Source organism: Takifugu rubripes, chromosome 1 (assembly GCF_901000725.2).
Source record: "Takifugu rubripes chromosome 1, fTakRub1.2, whole genome shotgun sequence".
Lineage (NCBI taxonomy): Eukaryota > Metazoa > Chordata > Actinopteri > Tetraodontiformes > Tetraodontidae > Takifugu > Takifugu rubripes.
The window spans coordinates 27,356,747-27,370,629 of NC_042285.1; the positions used below are offsets into that span (position 1 = coordinate 27,356,747).

Sequence of the window (13,883 nt, forward strand, 5' to 3'; positions counted from 1 at the left end):
GTTTGACAGTGAAAGTTTCTTTATTTAAGATGCCATGCAACAATCTGTACCATGGAGTGTGATTACAAAATGTCTTGAAGTGCAACTAAAAATATTCTGTATAAGTATTTACAGACAGGGATGTAATAAACAGGCACTCAGTATATATATCTTAATAAACGGCAGCTACTTCACCAACAGAACAGATATGGCGGCGTGCGATATTCCTGAATCAGCAGATTGGCTGGTTTAAGAGCTGGATCTGAGGTTGGCTTTAACCTGAGTGGAATAAGATTTTCCTGCCTGCGCACATCAAGCAACACCTGGAAAAGCCCTGACTCAACCTCTGGCGGGCTGAGAAGGAGCCTTCTGTTCTCCTCTGCTACGTCTGCTTCTGTTTCCAACCTAAACAAAGTGTTTCGCCCTGCTCACCAAAAACTGAGGGGGTTGTCGTGGTCGGGGAGTGGCAGACCGCCGCCGTGGTGCGGCCGCGTGTGTGCACACCGCTTTTCAAGGCTTCACTACAATAAGGCGGTTTATGCTACATGAGCTCTGAATTTGGGTTGATTTGCTCAGTTCGTTAGCCTTGAGGCTGGTAGGGACATGAATAAGATCTGCTGACTAAGCTGACGTGTGTATCCATGTTTGACTTGTTTATTTAGCTTAAATAGTTGCATTATGTGCCTTCTAAAGTCCCCCTCCCAACTCTCACACCGAAAAGGAGGCAAAGTGGTGTGAATAAAATCAAGTAAAGGTTTACGGGGGGTTGCAAAATCACTTATCGTGCAGTTAAATCGCCTCAAACGCTCATGTAACAATCGTGATTGGAAAATTAATCCAAAGAACAATATAAACTAGTAGAAAATAAAATTTTAGTACATTCTAGAACAGCTTTTTATGAACGCAAAACTAAATCTACACCTCTATTGTCACCTGATGTAAAAATATATATATTTGGAATGCTTCAGATCTCTGGATTCCCTCACTTCCTTTTTGATGCTATAGATGGATTAAGACTTTGGTAACTGAATCTGTGGGGCACAAATGTGCACATGCAACAAAACACCGATGATACAGATATCATGAAGGCCAACTTTCCTGAATAAATAGCACAACCCTCAAGATTAAAGAGACTTGATCCCAGTTTGGTAAAGAGGATCCGGAAGACGCCCACCGTGCACGTCTAGGGGAACAGCTAGCTTACACAGCTGTAGCACCAATGCTTCTGGGGTCTTTTCTGCAACATCTAAACCCCCGATTCCAGCCTCGGTGCCAGATTCCCTGCAAGATTTCCTACTTGCCTCTGAGTGAGTAAAGGAGACTCCTATGGCATCTCATCCCCTGGGTATTGAGTAGCACCGACACTGGGGCAAAAGCTGAGAAGGCCTCGATCCACGTCTGACAGTACGCACGTTTCACAGGAGGATCTGTACGTGATCGACTGACTCCCAGAAGGCAGAAAATGCACCATATTTACAGGTCGGTGGGGATTAGTCGTCTATATCTGTAAGCTGCTGCTAACGAGTCATACATTTTAATGGCAATATCCTGCAAAGCATGTTATGGTACTCATATTAGCATTAGCATTCTTTCAGCTACAAAGCAAGATGTTAGCTACGGGGGTAGGGTAGAGCTTGCGCGCTGAAGACAGAGTCTCTTTAATCGGGTTACACGGTGGTCGGAGGTGAGGGGGTCTCAACTGCCTCCACCTTCTGCTCTGGGGAGCAGCAGAGGAACAGGTGGTTTCCCAGGTTCTTGAAGGCAAACCTAAAGTACATCATGTGACCCATGGCCACGAAGGAGACAGAGATGATGACCAGCAGGCCGAAAGCTTCTGGATTTGGAGCCAGAATCACCATGATGAAGTGCAGCAGGTCCAAGAGGTAATTCATGGAGTTCTGGACTCCGTTGATCACGCCGCGCTCGGACTCGATCACATTTTCCTGGATGAGCTGGGTCACTGTCAGGTCAAAGGACCACAGACCTGCAGGACAGAGATCACCGTTAAACATAAACGATTTCTTCGTTTTCAATTTACAGCTGCCATAAAGCCAACATAGAAGCCTGCACGTATCAACGGAAACAAAGGTTGCTGCTGACGTGGGCAGCACAGTCCCGAGGTCAGATGCTGGCGACTTATGAAAGCGTTCGACCTCAAGACTGCCGAGTCACCTCCGGAAGGTCGTAAACGGAACTGTAACACTTCGTTAAACAGCGCTAATAAAGCAATAATAACAAGAAAAGCGCATCAGCACCCGTGACGAGTGAACAGAGGATCTTCGTTTCCGGCAATTATCTCATTTCTGTTGCAACTGCGGGAAAGGGGCGGGGCTTCCATCTCAAACGCCGCGCTTCTTACCGACTCGAGCAGCGATGACGCCAGCGAAGAGCAGACTAACAGACAGCAGGGACGGCGGGTGTGAGGGCTCCGGAGAGGGTGCGGCAGTGGTGAGGTTTCCAGCCCGGACGAGGCCGGTCAGCGTGTGGTCGGCCTCTGGCAGCGTCGGCTCCCCCATCAGGTGGGTGTAAAGGTCCTGGAAGGGCGAGACGCTGAGGTCGAACGGGCTCCCCGGGGCGAAGACCGACACAACGCAGAGCATGAGGCAGGACAGCTGGGCGATGCCCGAGATGAAGCCCGTGCGGATCAGGCCGCACTTCTTGCGAATCCAGGTGAAAGCGACGGTTCCACAGATGCCCATCACGGCCGACGCCCCCATCAGCAGGCTGAGGATGGAGCCGTTGAGGCCCTGCGTGTAGGCGTAGCCGGTGGTGATGCAGTCGAATCCCAGCACCGTCATGTAGAGGAAGGCCAGGGACATGCCGGCGAAGAAGATGTTCTGGTTGTAGTAGGCCACCCAGCCCGACTTAACGGTGCGCAGGGGTTCGGTCATCTGGTAGAAACAGCCGTGCTTCTGGGGGGAGTCGGCGTCGTTGGGGACGGAGATTTCGTTCATCAGCGGCTGAGACGACTCCTCGGGACTCTGGCCGCCCTCCAGGTCTGAGCAGGAGAGACGCAAACACAGGTTGAGCTACATCTAGCCTCATCACACTCCAAACGCTGGCGAGCTGGCCGGTACCTTTGGGGACGTTGAGCTGTTTGAGCTCCTGCTGCTGCGGCTCCTTCTGCCCGGCCTTCACGGCCAAGGCCGGCGTCATTTTATACACCTTCCAGAGCAGCGTGTACTCCACAAACATGGAGCACAGGTTCCAGCCGGAGATGAAGCCGCAGCCGATGAAATGGGAGCCGAAGGCCATGATCTGGCCCACCAGCATGGGGGCGAGGATGTTGGTCAGCTGGTCGATAATCCGCACCGTGGCGTTCATGTCTGCCAAGAAAGGGGGGGGGGGGTCAATGCTGACACCAACACAAAAAACTACAAGAAGTTTGTTAAGTCGCCTGATAGTACGCAGCTAATTTTCTCTTAATTATCAGCTCATTAAACTGCTGTTGGTCAGCAGGAAGCATCAGTGTGGGAACCAGTCCAAGGAGGCAGGATGCCAGCTTCCTGTCCCACTTCAGCCATCTAAGTGAGCTCTGTTGCCTTGGCGACGGACCGATGAGTACAGAACCTCACAGAGCGATAGTGGAAGACGACAGGCCGCGGTTTAAAAGTATTTATGGCCTTTGTTGCCATCGAGAAGCAAAACACTCAGCAAGCGAAACAATATTTACTGGAGACGATCAAAGTCAAATCAGAGAAGAACGTCGAGAGGACGAGGATAAGACAAAGTTCGTCGCGTTCACAATCTTCCACCACGTCAGCCAACCTTTAAAATAGCACATAAAAGCTGAAAATGAGAGTGGGGCCACATCCTGGGCCAAAGTCTTAGCACGGAGCTGATAAGGGATCACGTGAAGCCCACGCCGGGCGATAACGCAGCAGCAGATAAGGAAACACTGACCTGCCAACTTGTTGCTGTCCTGACCCGCCACAACCACCACCCAGTCCCTCTGGATGGTGATGGACGTGGCCGTGCTAGCCAGGTTAGCGATGTTGGCGATGCTGATCACCAGGATGTAGCAGGTGGTCTAAAGACAGGAGGAACAAAAAAAAGGAACGTTGACTCCCCAGAAGTTTGAGGAGACCGAAAAAGTTCTTTTCCTCTGACTAAAAGGATCGAACCAACCGAATGATTCATTTTTCTGTCGCTTATGTTTTGGGCCGTATTTGAATGTGTTGAGGGGAAACCGCTTCCTCCTCTCAAACTCAAAACGTGACCTGAACAAACGAAGCCAGGGCAGAAAAAAATGCTGCAAACAGAGGCCAGTAATGGCAGGAGGAGGTTTGTTGATCTTCCTGAGCTCTCAAACACAGCTGCAGCAGTCAGAACGGGCCCGGCTGATTTCCTTCTCTCCCTCCATCACGTGACGCAACCTTGGAGAACCTGCTGACTGTGCAGCCTGTAACAGGACTCCACCGCTGGCCGGAATGGCCGGGACGCCGAGCGGCGCCCTTTTCAGCCCCTCGCTGACCCGTCTGGAAGCGGACTGTTTCGTAAAAGCCCTCCGGCGCCTCAACAAGTGGCGACAGGCAGCAAATCACCAACATCAATCTTCTTTTCTTCTTCTTTTGCGACACAGGAATCTTCGTTTTCCTCCAAGAGCTAAAATGTGTTTCTAGATTTAGTGTGTTTGAGCCTCAAAAGCACAGGAAAGAAAACCATCCCAACATTTTAATAAATCAAGATGGGGGAGTTGTTTATCGCTCTCGTCCCAGGAGCTGGTGAAACACGCCGATTGGACACATTATCAGCGATCAATGCCAAAGTAATGATTCAGGTTAAAAGGTTGCACTTGATAAACAAAGAAGAGCCCAACTGTGTGGGGGGGCATCGAAGGGTCCCCAATGAGAGATCTTACCAGAATCCAGCCGTTGTAAAGCTCCACCAGCTGAGATTTGAACTGGAAAACCACCATGAGGAGGATCCCGCACAGGATGACGCAAGTGTTCTGGACGACCAGCGAGGTCTGGGCCACTGCGGACAGGCGGCGAGGAAGATTAGCGACGCAGACGCGGTCAGAAACAAGAGATTTCGGTTCCAATCAGGCCGCTCCTGATCCGACAGCGTGACAGCCAAATTCCTCTGGAAAGACAACCAGGAGGGGCATTTGCCTGCAGTGCGTTGGATCCTTACCTTTGAGCCTGGGGTTCCGGTCCACCCAGTCCCCGATGATGGCCCCCAGCAGCAGCACGGAGCCTGCCACCACCAGCCCGTACACGGCCGTGAGCAGCAGGCTGTTCCCGTACAGCTCCACCAGGAAAACGGCCACGGCAAAGTTCCACATTCGGTCCCCCTGACATTTGATAACCAGAATTACAGGTCAAGCTGGTGGGGAATTCCTGCACTCACAACCTGACTGGACTCTTGAGAGAGAGGGGGGGGGGCACTTAGGAACTACCAGACGCTGAGATATACGGGGAACCCTGCTGTTCCATTGTAATGACAAATGTAATAACACACCAGGGGTTATTCTCTGGGGGATCTAATCTGTCATTGAGCACCATGTGAGGATGGGAGGATCTCACTCACCCACGTTGACATCGCATGTCCCACGTAAATAAGGAATTTTGCAGAGGTGAAGAAATCTCGGATTGACACTGAAAAGGGAAGATTGAACTGTTAGTGCTCCGTTTCCATTTCCATCAAGGATCGCGTTAATCACACAAGCGACGGCTGCAGGTGACCACCTACCACAACAGCCCTTCTTGGGTCCAGAACTCTCCATGTTAGTCAGTCCAAATGGCACCAATAGTCGATGGAAAGCGTCGCTGTTTTGTCTTTGTACTGGCGCCGATAATAAAGCGGGTCAGCCCCCGGCCGCAGCTGCACGCAAACAAAAGAGGGGAAAGACACCGCGTTGCTCCCGTTTTCCTCCCCTCCAAACTTAGCTAACACTGTAGCTGAAGTTGGAAAGAAATGCTTTTATAGCCTTCGGAGCTGGTAGGTCATAAAAATGACAGGAAAAGGACGCTTGGAGCTGCGCGCGACCCCGCTCCGACGACGGTCTACTCGCGGTGTGTTTACGTTCAGCTCGGATATATAGATATCTCAGGTCACGTGACCAGTATGGACCTTGTCAAAACAAGGGTGCCCCTCCTCCCTTCCCTCCCCTCCCCTCCCCTTCCCTCCCCTCCCCTCCCCTCCCCTTCCCTCCCCTCCCCTCCCGCTACCACTGGAAAACACATCTGCACAGATGAACCACAGAATTAATCATAAATGTGCGAGTTATTTGCCTGTCGGTTTTTATTACTTTATGTGTGACAGGAAAGGAATGATCATTATGTTTTGCATATATGTGTTTTCTAACCTTTAGACGATACTGTGGTTGGCCGATAGAGGGCGCTATCTCGGGATCAGACCGACATCTTTCCTGCTGCTTTATTCATTATAAAGCATTAAACCTCAAAATTGTGTGTTATTATACTTTGCATTAGTGTCACCACTGCCGAAGGTGGGTGAGGATTTAATTATTGTTTTCTGCCCTGTTGAGTATAATCCACAATAACAATAATAGAATCTTAGGTCAGCGATGCCAAAACTGTGTAGATATTCAAAATATGTTGATTGTCTGATATTTTCCTCTCTCTTATTTAACAACGTTGGTCCCTTTAAATTGTCATGATCTCCTTTTCTAAGAAAGCCGACTAGATTTCTCAATGTTGTTACAGTTAATGACAAATAAAACCAACACTTGGGCATATTTTGCTTAATCAATAAAGATAAAATGTTTCAATATTGTACCAGCTTGATATGTTTAAATATGGCTTTTGATTTTTATATATGTTGGATCTGGGAATCAGTTAAGTCGATAAAATAAGTAAAGCAAATAACGGGAAAGAGAAAACACTAATGTTAATATTTAACTAAGCTGGCATGCATAGTTGATGATGTGTTGTAAACTTCAATTAAACCTCAGCATTTGCGAGAAGACATATATATATATATATATATATATATATATATATATATATATATATATATATATATATATATATATAGCACACGTGTGGATGAGTTATATTTGTCCACCGCGTGCATGCCAACACAAAATAATCTGCAATTAAGGTATAAAGATGGGCCATAAATGCAGCAAACACTGAGTGAGCACATGGCAAATAAAACTCTTTAACTGTACCCGGAAGAGAGTTATCAGATGGGTCAGACTGGAGTCATGTGATGAAGGAAAACAAAAGGTTGGATCCATCCCCTGACAACCAGTAACCATTGCTGTGGGGGTCTTCTCCTGGGAGTGCAGGAACCCCCTATGGTAACATTAATGCCCCCTAACCCGCTCTGCTGCCCCGATGAGCAAAGCAGCTGCCAAATTGTTGCTGTCTACGTCCTGCTGCAGGTGGGTTTGCAGCAGGAAGAGCGGCTCAAAAGAGCGGCTCAAAAGAGCGGCTCGAAATGGGGCTATGAGATGGTCTCAAACGTGAGCATAACTTATCAATCTAATGAATATAATTGATAAACTAACTGCATTGGAGACCACATTCTGATGATACCTACATCTGCAGCTGTTGTTGCCAAGTGCACATTGTGGTCTGAACGATGACAAGCAGAAGAGCTTTGACTTTGTCATGTATATGAGGATCAAAGTGCTTTGAAAGGCTGCTGGTAGAAAACAGAGTGACCACTATGCTATTAGTGGTTTGGGTATGTTTGCCCAGCTCCGGTACTTGTTATTGGTGGTCAGACAGCTGCTGTGTCATCTCGCCACCATCTAAGCAGCAGGAATGCCCGGATCCGTTTCAACGCCATGCTGCTGTGAAACAACAATATGTGTTTACGTGGGTTGGAGTCGTGGGACAAAAACATGCGTATGAGTTGCGTTCTGCGGCAATCGCGAGGCATAGGTAAAGAAAAGACAGAAGTGGGAGAAAGGAGGAAGGACGACGTCTCACCCAAGTGACCTAAGCACATGTGAGGCTGGATCTGTTTTTTCCGCTTTTTCAACTTCTCCCCTGACGCCTACATTCAGGTTTTCACTTATTTTAAACATTTCAGGCGATACAGGACATCTCAGGCTTATTGTTTCTGCTGCTCACGTTTGCCCTGACAGCCCAGAGAACAATAAACATTAAAGGCCACTGTCTGGACATCTTTCCAAAAAGTGACAACCCGTGTTTCCAGGGACCACAACGGTAAACATCCCCCAGCTGTTTCAGATCAATATTACATTTCAGTTCAGTGGGTTGAAGGCCAGACCTCACACAGGTGTGTTTACATTAAAGGTAGTTTACTGGCTGACCAAGCAAGGTCAGCATTTGTGTCATCACTTTCTCTGGCTGTTAGCCACTGTGAGATCAGCAAAGTTCAGATCAAAGAATTTTGATGTATCATGAGTGCCTGAATGTATCAACACCTAACAACACCTTGCAATTACCAACAAACAGGTAACATTGTTGGTTACAATCCTGTTTAGAAAAGACCAATTCCATAAGCCTGTGTACAGAATGGTAACCAGTGGAAATATGATATGATTATACAACCCGCCCACCACCAGGGGGCAGTAACGCCAGAGCGCGTCCACCACTTCTGACCCGGAACAACTCTAAACCCCCCTAACGTGTTCACCGTGAGGGGACCGAGCTGTTTGGAGTGGTATATGTTTGTTAGAAATGGCTTTCAACGATCATTTCGATGAACAATCTACACTCAAGGAGGAGCTGAACAGAAAGGTATCGGATTCTACCACTACGCAGTCTAATTAGCTTTAGCGACGCATGCTAGCCACGTTTTAAATGGTGTTTGGTGTTTACGGCACATTTATGGCGTTATTGATAATATCTAAACATCAAACGTCCACCTAAAACTGCTATAAAGCCATTTTAACCACGTTCCTGGAATGTGTATCTTGTAGTTAAAGGAGCAGAAGGTGGTGGTGGATGAGCTCTCCAATCTGAAGAAAAACAGGGTGAGAAGAAATAAAAGAAATCTGCACGACACAACTAATCCCGTGCCTAAGGAAGTTGTATTTTCTGTATTAATTTTTATATCTTTATCTTCTTTTAAACAGAAAGTTTATACCCAGCAAAGGAACAGCAACATATTCTTCCTGGCAGACAGAGCCGAGACACTCAGTTCAAACAAAAGTATGAGTATTTGTTTTAAGATTAAGATTAAGATGAACTTTATTCATCCCCGTGGGGAAATTGTTTTTACAGTAAGAAGGATGCTTACGATGTATGTAAAGTTGGGTGAATAATAATCAAAGTCTAAGAATATAATATAGTCAGGTTTATAGCAACTTGTTGATCGTTATGTCTGATCTTTCCCCTTTTCAGAGAAGCTCGATTTCATGAAGAAAGAAGTGCAGAATATGAAGGACTGACTGCCGTCACAAACATGTGCGGCATCTTTTGTCATCTGAGCCCGTCTCCAGCTGCGTTCGAGTGGGAGCAAACGACTCGTGAACATCTGAAAAGACGAGGGCCTGACTTCAGTCGGGACCTCCGTGTTAGGGGTCCCTGCCACCAGTGCCTATTCTCTGCTAGCGTCCTTCACATGAGAGGTCTTCTTACGCAGCAGCCGGTTCAAGACGATGCTGGAAACATCTTCCAGTGGAACGGGGAGATTTTTGGGGGTCTCCCAGTGAGCCCAGAAGAAAACGACACGTCTGTGTTCTCTCAGCATCTGTCATCCTGCAGCAGCCCCTCAGAGATTCTTTCTGTTCTGACCACCATTCAGGGACCTTGGGCGTTCGTTTACTATCAGAAGGCTGGACATTATCTCTGGTTTGGCAGAGACTTCTTCGGTAGGCGTAGTTTGTTGTGGAAATTCGATGTTGAGTTCAACACGTTGACCCTGTCGTCTGTGGCATCTCTCACGTCTGAGCCGGATCGAGCACCTTGGCTGGAGGTCCCGGCTCTGGGTGTGTTCAGGGTCGACCTGAAATCATTCGGAACAGATGTGGTGATTGATGTTTTTCCCTGGGCTCATGGACAGAAAGATCTTTTCTCGAACCGTAGCGAAACATTGAGCTCAATCCCCAGTGGCTGCACCGCGGTGATGAACCAGCCAGGCCTTGTGCTCGCCTCTCCAGTCTCTCCACTGAACACAGCCACTCCGGACACGGTAGAGGAGACAGAAGCTGCTCTCCACTCACGTCCATGTCCAAAGGATTTAGAGCAGCTGCTTCTTAGCAAAAGCCAAACTGATGCAGCGACGCGTCTGATTGATGTTCTGAGCGAAGCAGTGAGGCGCCGTGTTCAGTCTTTGCCTCTTCGAGCAGATTCCCCTCCTGCGTGGAGTCGGGCTAACGTTGCTATACTTTTCTCAGGAGGTGTTGACTCCATGATCCTGGCTGCCTTAGCTGACCGTCACATACCTGCTCACGAACCCATAGACCTTCTCAACGTTGCATTTAAGCTGCAGGAGCCGAAACGGCCCGCAAAGAAAACCAGAACCCCCCCAAATAAACCTGCAGACATCAAAAGCTCCAGCTCCTTTGATGTTCCAGACAGAATCACTGGAAGAGCGGGACTCAAGGAATTAGAGGACCTAAACCGTGACAGAAGATGGAACTTTGTTGAAATCGACGTGACGCAGGAGGAGCTGCAGCGAATGCGCAGGGAGCGCGTGTGTCACCTGGTGCACCCGCTGGAGACGGTCCTCGATGACAGCATCGGGTGTGCGGTGTGGTTCGCAGCACGGGGGACCGGGTCCGTCGTGGAGGATGGGGAGAAGAAGCCCTTCAGCTCATCGGCAAAGGTGATTTATTTCAATTGAATTAGCAATTGAGCTCACATAATTCATTTCAGAATTGTAGATAAATGTTTTTATTTTTATAGATTAGAGTTTAGCTCTTACTGATGGAGAAATTTGGGTTTGCTATGAATCCGAGTGTCCCTCAAAGTTTCCTCACATTTTTGTGTCGTTGCTTGGTAACCGCAGGTCGTTCTGACAGGAATCGGAGCAGATGAACAGCTGGCTGGTTATTCTAGACACAGAGTCCGATTCACAACATCTGGGCATGAGGGGCTGATCCAGGAACTGGCCATGGAACTGGGCAGGATCGCCTCCAGGAATCTGGGTCGAGATGACAGAGTAATCGGGGACCATGCGAAAGAGGCTCGGTAAGAGTTGTCAAACAGCCCTCGCGCTCTTTTCAATGCCAAGAGACTCAGAGAGAGGCGAATTTATCAAGGATACAGCCGATATATAAGATTAAAGTACATCTTAATCTTAATATTATCGCAGTTCGACACTGCGGCCTAGCGGCGGGACTTTGAACTACACAACTGAGACTTGTTTTCCCTTGGAAAAATAGGCTGAATAAGCGAAAATACCTATACTACTCCAATTTGGATGAAAAATTGGCTTCCAAATGCAAATTATTTGAATTTTAACCATCCTAATTTTCCCTTGTCACCAACAGATTTCCCTATCTGGATGAGGATGTGGTGAGCTACTTGAATTCTCTACCCGTGTGGGAGAAGGCAGATCTTTCTCTCCCCAGGGGAGTTGGGGAGAAACTCCTCCTGAGGCTGGTGGCGAGGCAGCTCGGCCTGGGCCAGTCGGCCCTCCTGCCCAAGAGAGCCATGCAGTTCGGCTCACGCATCGCAAAGATGGAGGACAGGCACGAGAAGGCCTCAGACAGATGCACAAGACTCCTCACAGTGTAGACAAGTGGATCCTGTCGCTGCCAAATGGTTTTTAATGATCATGGATTTTAGGAATCACTTGGAATTAAAATACATCTTTATCGTTTAAACGCTTATGTGGCAGAAATTCACTTGTAGCTTTTAATTATTACGGCTCGAGATGTGGCTTCATCGTTGTTTCCTCTAGACCATGTAAGAGTCGACATTCTGGAGCTTTTCTCTGAAGTAAAGATCACATTCGATGTATGACGGCAAGTTTCCAACATCGAAACGCCCTGAAATCTCATGGATGTAAACTGGCTTCCTGAAGGAGAAGAAAGCAGGTTTTTGAAGATCAGGTCATTGTGTTTGTAGACAAAAGACCATCAAAGCTGCTGAAATCACCTCTGAATGAGCCAGGACACAAAGTTTCCCGGAGCATCTCTCGCCTCGATCGGAGCCTCCTGCAGAATCGTGAGCATCACGATGACTTCTAACAGCATTCACACGTTCGCACATCTCAAATCTTAGCGTCACCTTTTTTTCCTCCATAAACGTGTCCAAGAGCGGAAGGCTTTTCCTCGAAAGCACGTAGAAACACGGACACTGAAAGACAGCACGATTTGCACCGTTTAATCTTGATCCAATCAGTCAGCGTGTAATTAACATTCAGGTGGAGTCACAACAGATTACGTTTTAATCTAAAGTTACTTTCCTGCCATTTCTGCTTTGTTCTAATAAACACACGTTCGTTAGTCACTCAGGCCCCACCTGTAACTCTTTGCTCACCCTTTAGACTTTACTTAGTGATGATGTAAGATTTTCAAGTCACTTTTGATGGATTGAGGGAATCTTTAAATCCAGTTAATCCCCAGTGGGTTTGTAGGAACCTGCTCTTTAGTCCAGCTGTGGTTTTTCATTGCACTTCAAGTGGCCATAGAGGCACAATATCTGAAGTGTTTGCAGGATTTACTGCGGTTATTGCAAACTCACCGCTCTCCTCGATGTGGTTTCAGATTGATGAGGTTTCTCTTTCATACAGAGGACGCGATGATCACCGTCTACTTTCAGTATCCCGTATTTGTGGGTTTCTGTACATAAATGGTGCCAACTGTGAGTTTCTCTTCCCTCGACACGTACAGAAGTGGTCTGTCTTCACCTTCATCTTTACACTGGTACGAAAGCAGCAAACAGCTGTCCTCAGATTTTGCTTGGAGCTCAGAGAACCTCTGTTTGACTTTGGTCAGGCTGAAGTCCTCTTTGAAGAGGGTGTCGCTGGTGACGGTAGAAAGGAAAGATCAGTTCTTAGCGGCGTCCACTTTGCTTGGTGACAATGGATAGGAAACGTACCCTCCTATAACCAGGATGTGGTCATCAATATTGAAGTGTTTCACTGCAAGCTGCAGGCAGGCCACAGCACCAAGACGACCCTGAAGCAGACGGAGTGTGACACCGATCCTCTCAGATCCACGGGTCAAAGAGGTCAACCCGCTTTTATATTTACCTCATTGCTTGTAGTTTGGTCACTGAGGATTTTGACGTTTGTTAAATTTGATGCCCACTCCTCAAATGCAGAGCTATAAAGAGCATTTGTCTGCAGAGAGTAGTGCGGATCATTAACTTTCATTAACATACATTAAGTTTCATGATCTCTCAATCTAAGGAATTAAACCGTTAAACCAAATAGCTCCACCTTCTTAGTAATACCTAAAATAAGTTAATGTTAAGCATTTAAAGATAAAAAACAGTGTGTCGTTCTTCTGATTCTATTTCTAATATTTGATGCAACATTTTTGGGTGAAAAATATCGATGCATGTATGGAACTATTTTTTTTAACAGAATGGGTCAAACAACGACCTCTAGCGGTGCAACACAGCAGCAGCGCTCTGCTCAAAGGTAAACCAGTTAGCGTGCTAACAGCTACACTATGACGATTTAAAAACCCTACAACGAAGGCCTTACGATGACAAAAATGGAGTCCACGCAGCCAGAGGCGGTCAGAGAATGGACCCAGTGGGATATGAGGGCACAGCGCCCCACCGGCAGCAGCGGCTTGGCAGCACCGACCAGGTGAGCAAATCTGCCGCTTGTGTCAGCAGCCGCGTCCCTCTGGAGTCTGGTCCCGTAACCAGCTGCGAGAATGACCGCTTTCATTTCTTCTACGCTGCGGGGCGACGACGATCATGTATGTGGACCGCAACTCGGATTCCCTATCATGAGTAAAACTCCACAAACCAGCGCCAGGCGGAAAACTCAAAGTTCCTTACCTAGAGCCACGCCCACCTTTAACATTCAGGCTCCTGATTGGTTGACGC

At 47.7% G+C, this 13,883-nt stretch overlaps 4 protein-coding genes across 4 annotated transcripts; 2 read left to right on the forward strand and 2 right to left on the reverse strand.

Annotated features, from left to right (window-relative positions):
* Position 1: 1 nt before the first annotated feature.
* Positions 2–6,010, reverse strand: slc40a1 (solute carrier family 40 member 1). Its single transcript, XM_029833852.1, has 8 exons — positions 5,674–6,010; positions 5,512–5,579; positions 5,116–5,275; positions 4,841–4,956; positions 3,883–4,009; positions 3,057–3,305; positions 2,339–2,977; positions 2–1,963 (listed from the first exon to the last, which is right to left on the reverse strand). The coding sequence occupies exons 1-8, from the start codon at positions 5,705–5,707 to the stop codon at positions 1,647–1,649; spliced, it is 1,710 nt and encodes a 569-aa protein (XP_029689712.1). The 5' UTR covers positions 5,708–6,010; the 3' UTR covers positions 2–1,646.
* A 2,512-nt stretch (positions 6,011–8,522) lies between these two features.
* On the forward strand, positions 8,523–9,687 carry asdurf (ASNSD1 upstream open reading frame). Its single transcript, XM_029833281.1, has 4 exons — positions 8,523–8,663; positions 8,846–8,899; positions 9,002–9,077; positions 9,270–9,687. The coding sequence occupies exons 1-4, from the start codon at positions 8,604–8,606 to the stop codon at positions 9,314–9,316; spliced, it is 237 nt and encodes a 78-aa protein (XP_029689141.1). The 5' UTR covers positions 8,523–8,603; the 3' UTR covers positions 9,317–9,687.
* asnsd1 (asparagine synthetase domain containing 1) lies at positions 9,302–11,698 on the forward strand. The gene is made up of 3 exons (XM_029833241.1): positions 9,302–10,695; positions 10,879–11,060; positions 11,363–11,698. The coding sequence occupies exons 1-3, from the start codon at positions 9,331–9,333 to the stop codon at positions 11,607–11,609; spliced, it is 1,794 nt and encodes a 597-aa protein (XP_029689101.1). The 5' UTR covers positions 9,302–9,330; the 3' UTR covers positions 11,610–11,698.
* On the reverse strand, positions 11,619–13,838 carry LOC101078745 (uncharacterized). The gene is made up of 8 exons (XM_003962191.3): positions 13,531–13,838; positions 13,072–13,161; positions 12,918–12,997; positions 12,727–12,842; positions 12,561–12,658; positions 12,105–12,173; positions 11,973–12,031; positions 11,619–11,892 (listed from the first exon to the last, which is right to left on the reverse strand). The coding sequence occupies exons 1-8, from the start codon at positions 13,720–13,722 to the stop codon at positions 11,772–11,774; spliced, it is 825 nt and encodes a 274-aa protein (XP_003962240.2). The 5' UTR covers positions 13,723–13,838; the 3' UTR covers positions 11,619–11,771.
* Positions 13,839–13,883: the final 45 nt, after the last annotated feature.

Coding starts and splice junctions, on each gene's coding strand:
- slc40a1 (XM_029833852.1), bottom strand. CDS start 5,707: ATGGAGAGTTCTGGACCCAAGAAGGGCTGTTGTG. Junction 3,306..3,882: donor GGACAGCAACAAGTTGGCAG/GTCAGTGTTTCC, acceptor CTTTCTTGGCAG/ACATGAACGCCACGGTGCGG. Junction 2,978..3,056: donor ACAGCTCAACGTCCCCAAAG/GTACCGGCCAGC, acceptor TCTCCTGCTCAG/ACCTGGAGGGCGGCCAGAGT.
- asdurf (XM_029833281.1), top strand. CDS start 8,604: ATGGCTTTCAACGATCATTTCGATGAACAATCTACACTCAAGGAGGAG. Junction 8,664..8,845: donor AGGAGGAGCTGAACAGAAAG/GTATCGGATTCT, acceptor TGTATCTTGTAG/TTAAAGGAGCAGAAGGTGGT. Junction 8,900..9,001: donor CCAATCTGAAGAAAAACAGG/GTGAGAAGAAAT, acceptor TCTTTTAAACAG/AAAGTTTATACCCAGCAAAG.
- asnsd1 (XM_029833241.1), top strand. CDS start 9,331: ATGTGCGGCATCTTTTGTCATCTGAGCCCGTCTCCAGCTGCGTTCGAG. Junction 10,696..10,878: donor CCTTCAGCTCATCGGCAAAG/GTGATTTATTTC, acceptor TGGTAACCGCAG/GTCGTTCTGACAGGAATCGG. Junction 11,061..11,362: donor GACCATGCGAAAGAGGCTCG/GTAAGAGTTGTC, acceptor TGTCACCAACAG/ATTTCCCTATCTGGATGAGG.
- LOC101078745 (XM_003962191.3), bottom strand. CDS start 13,722: ATGAAAGCGGTCATTCTCGCAGCTGGTTACGGGACCAGACTCCAGAGG. Junction 12,032..12,104: donor CGTTTATGGAGGAAAAAAAG/GTGACGCTAAGA, acceptor ACGATTCTGCAG/GAGGCTCCGATCGAGGCGAG. Junction 11,893..11,972: donor GTGTCCTGGCTCATTCAGAG/GTGATTTCAGCA, acceptor CTTCTCCTTCAG/GAAGCCAGTTTACATCCATG.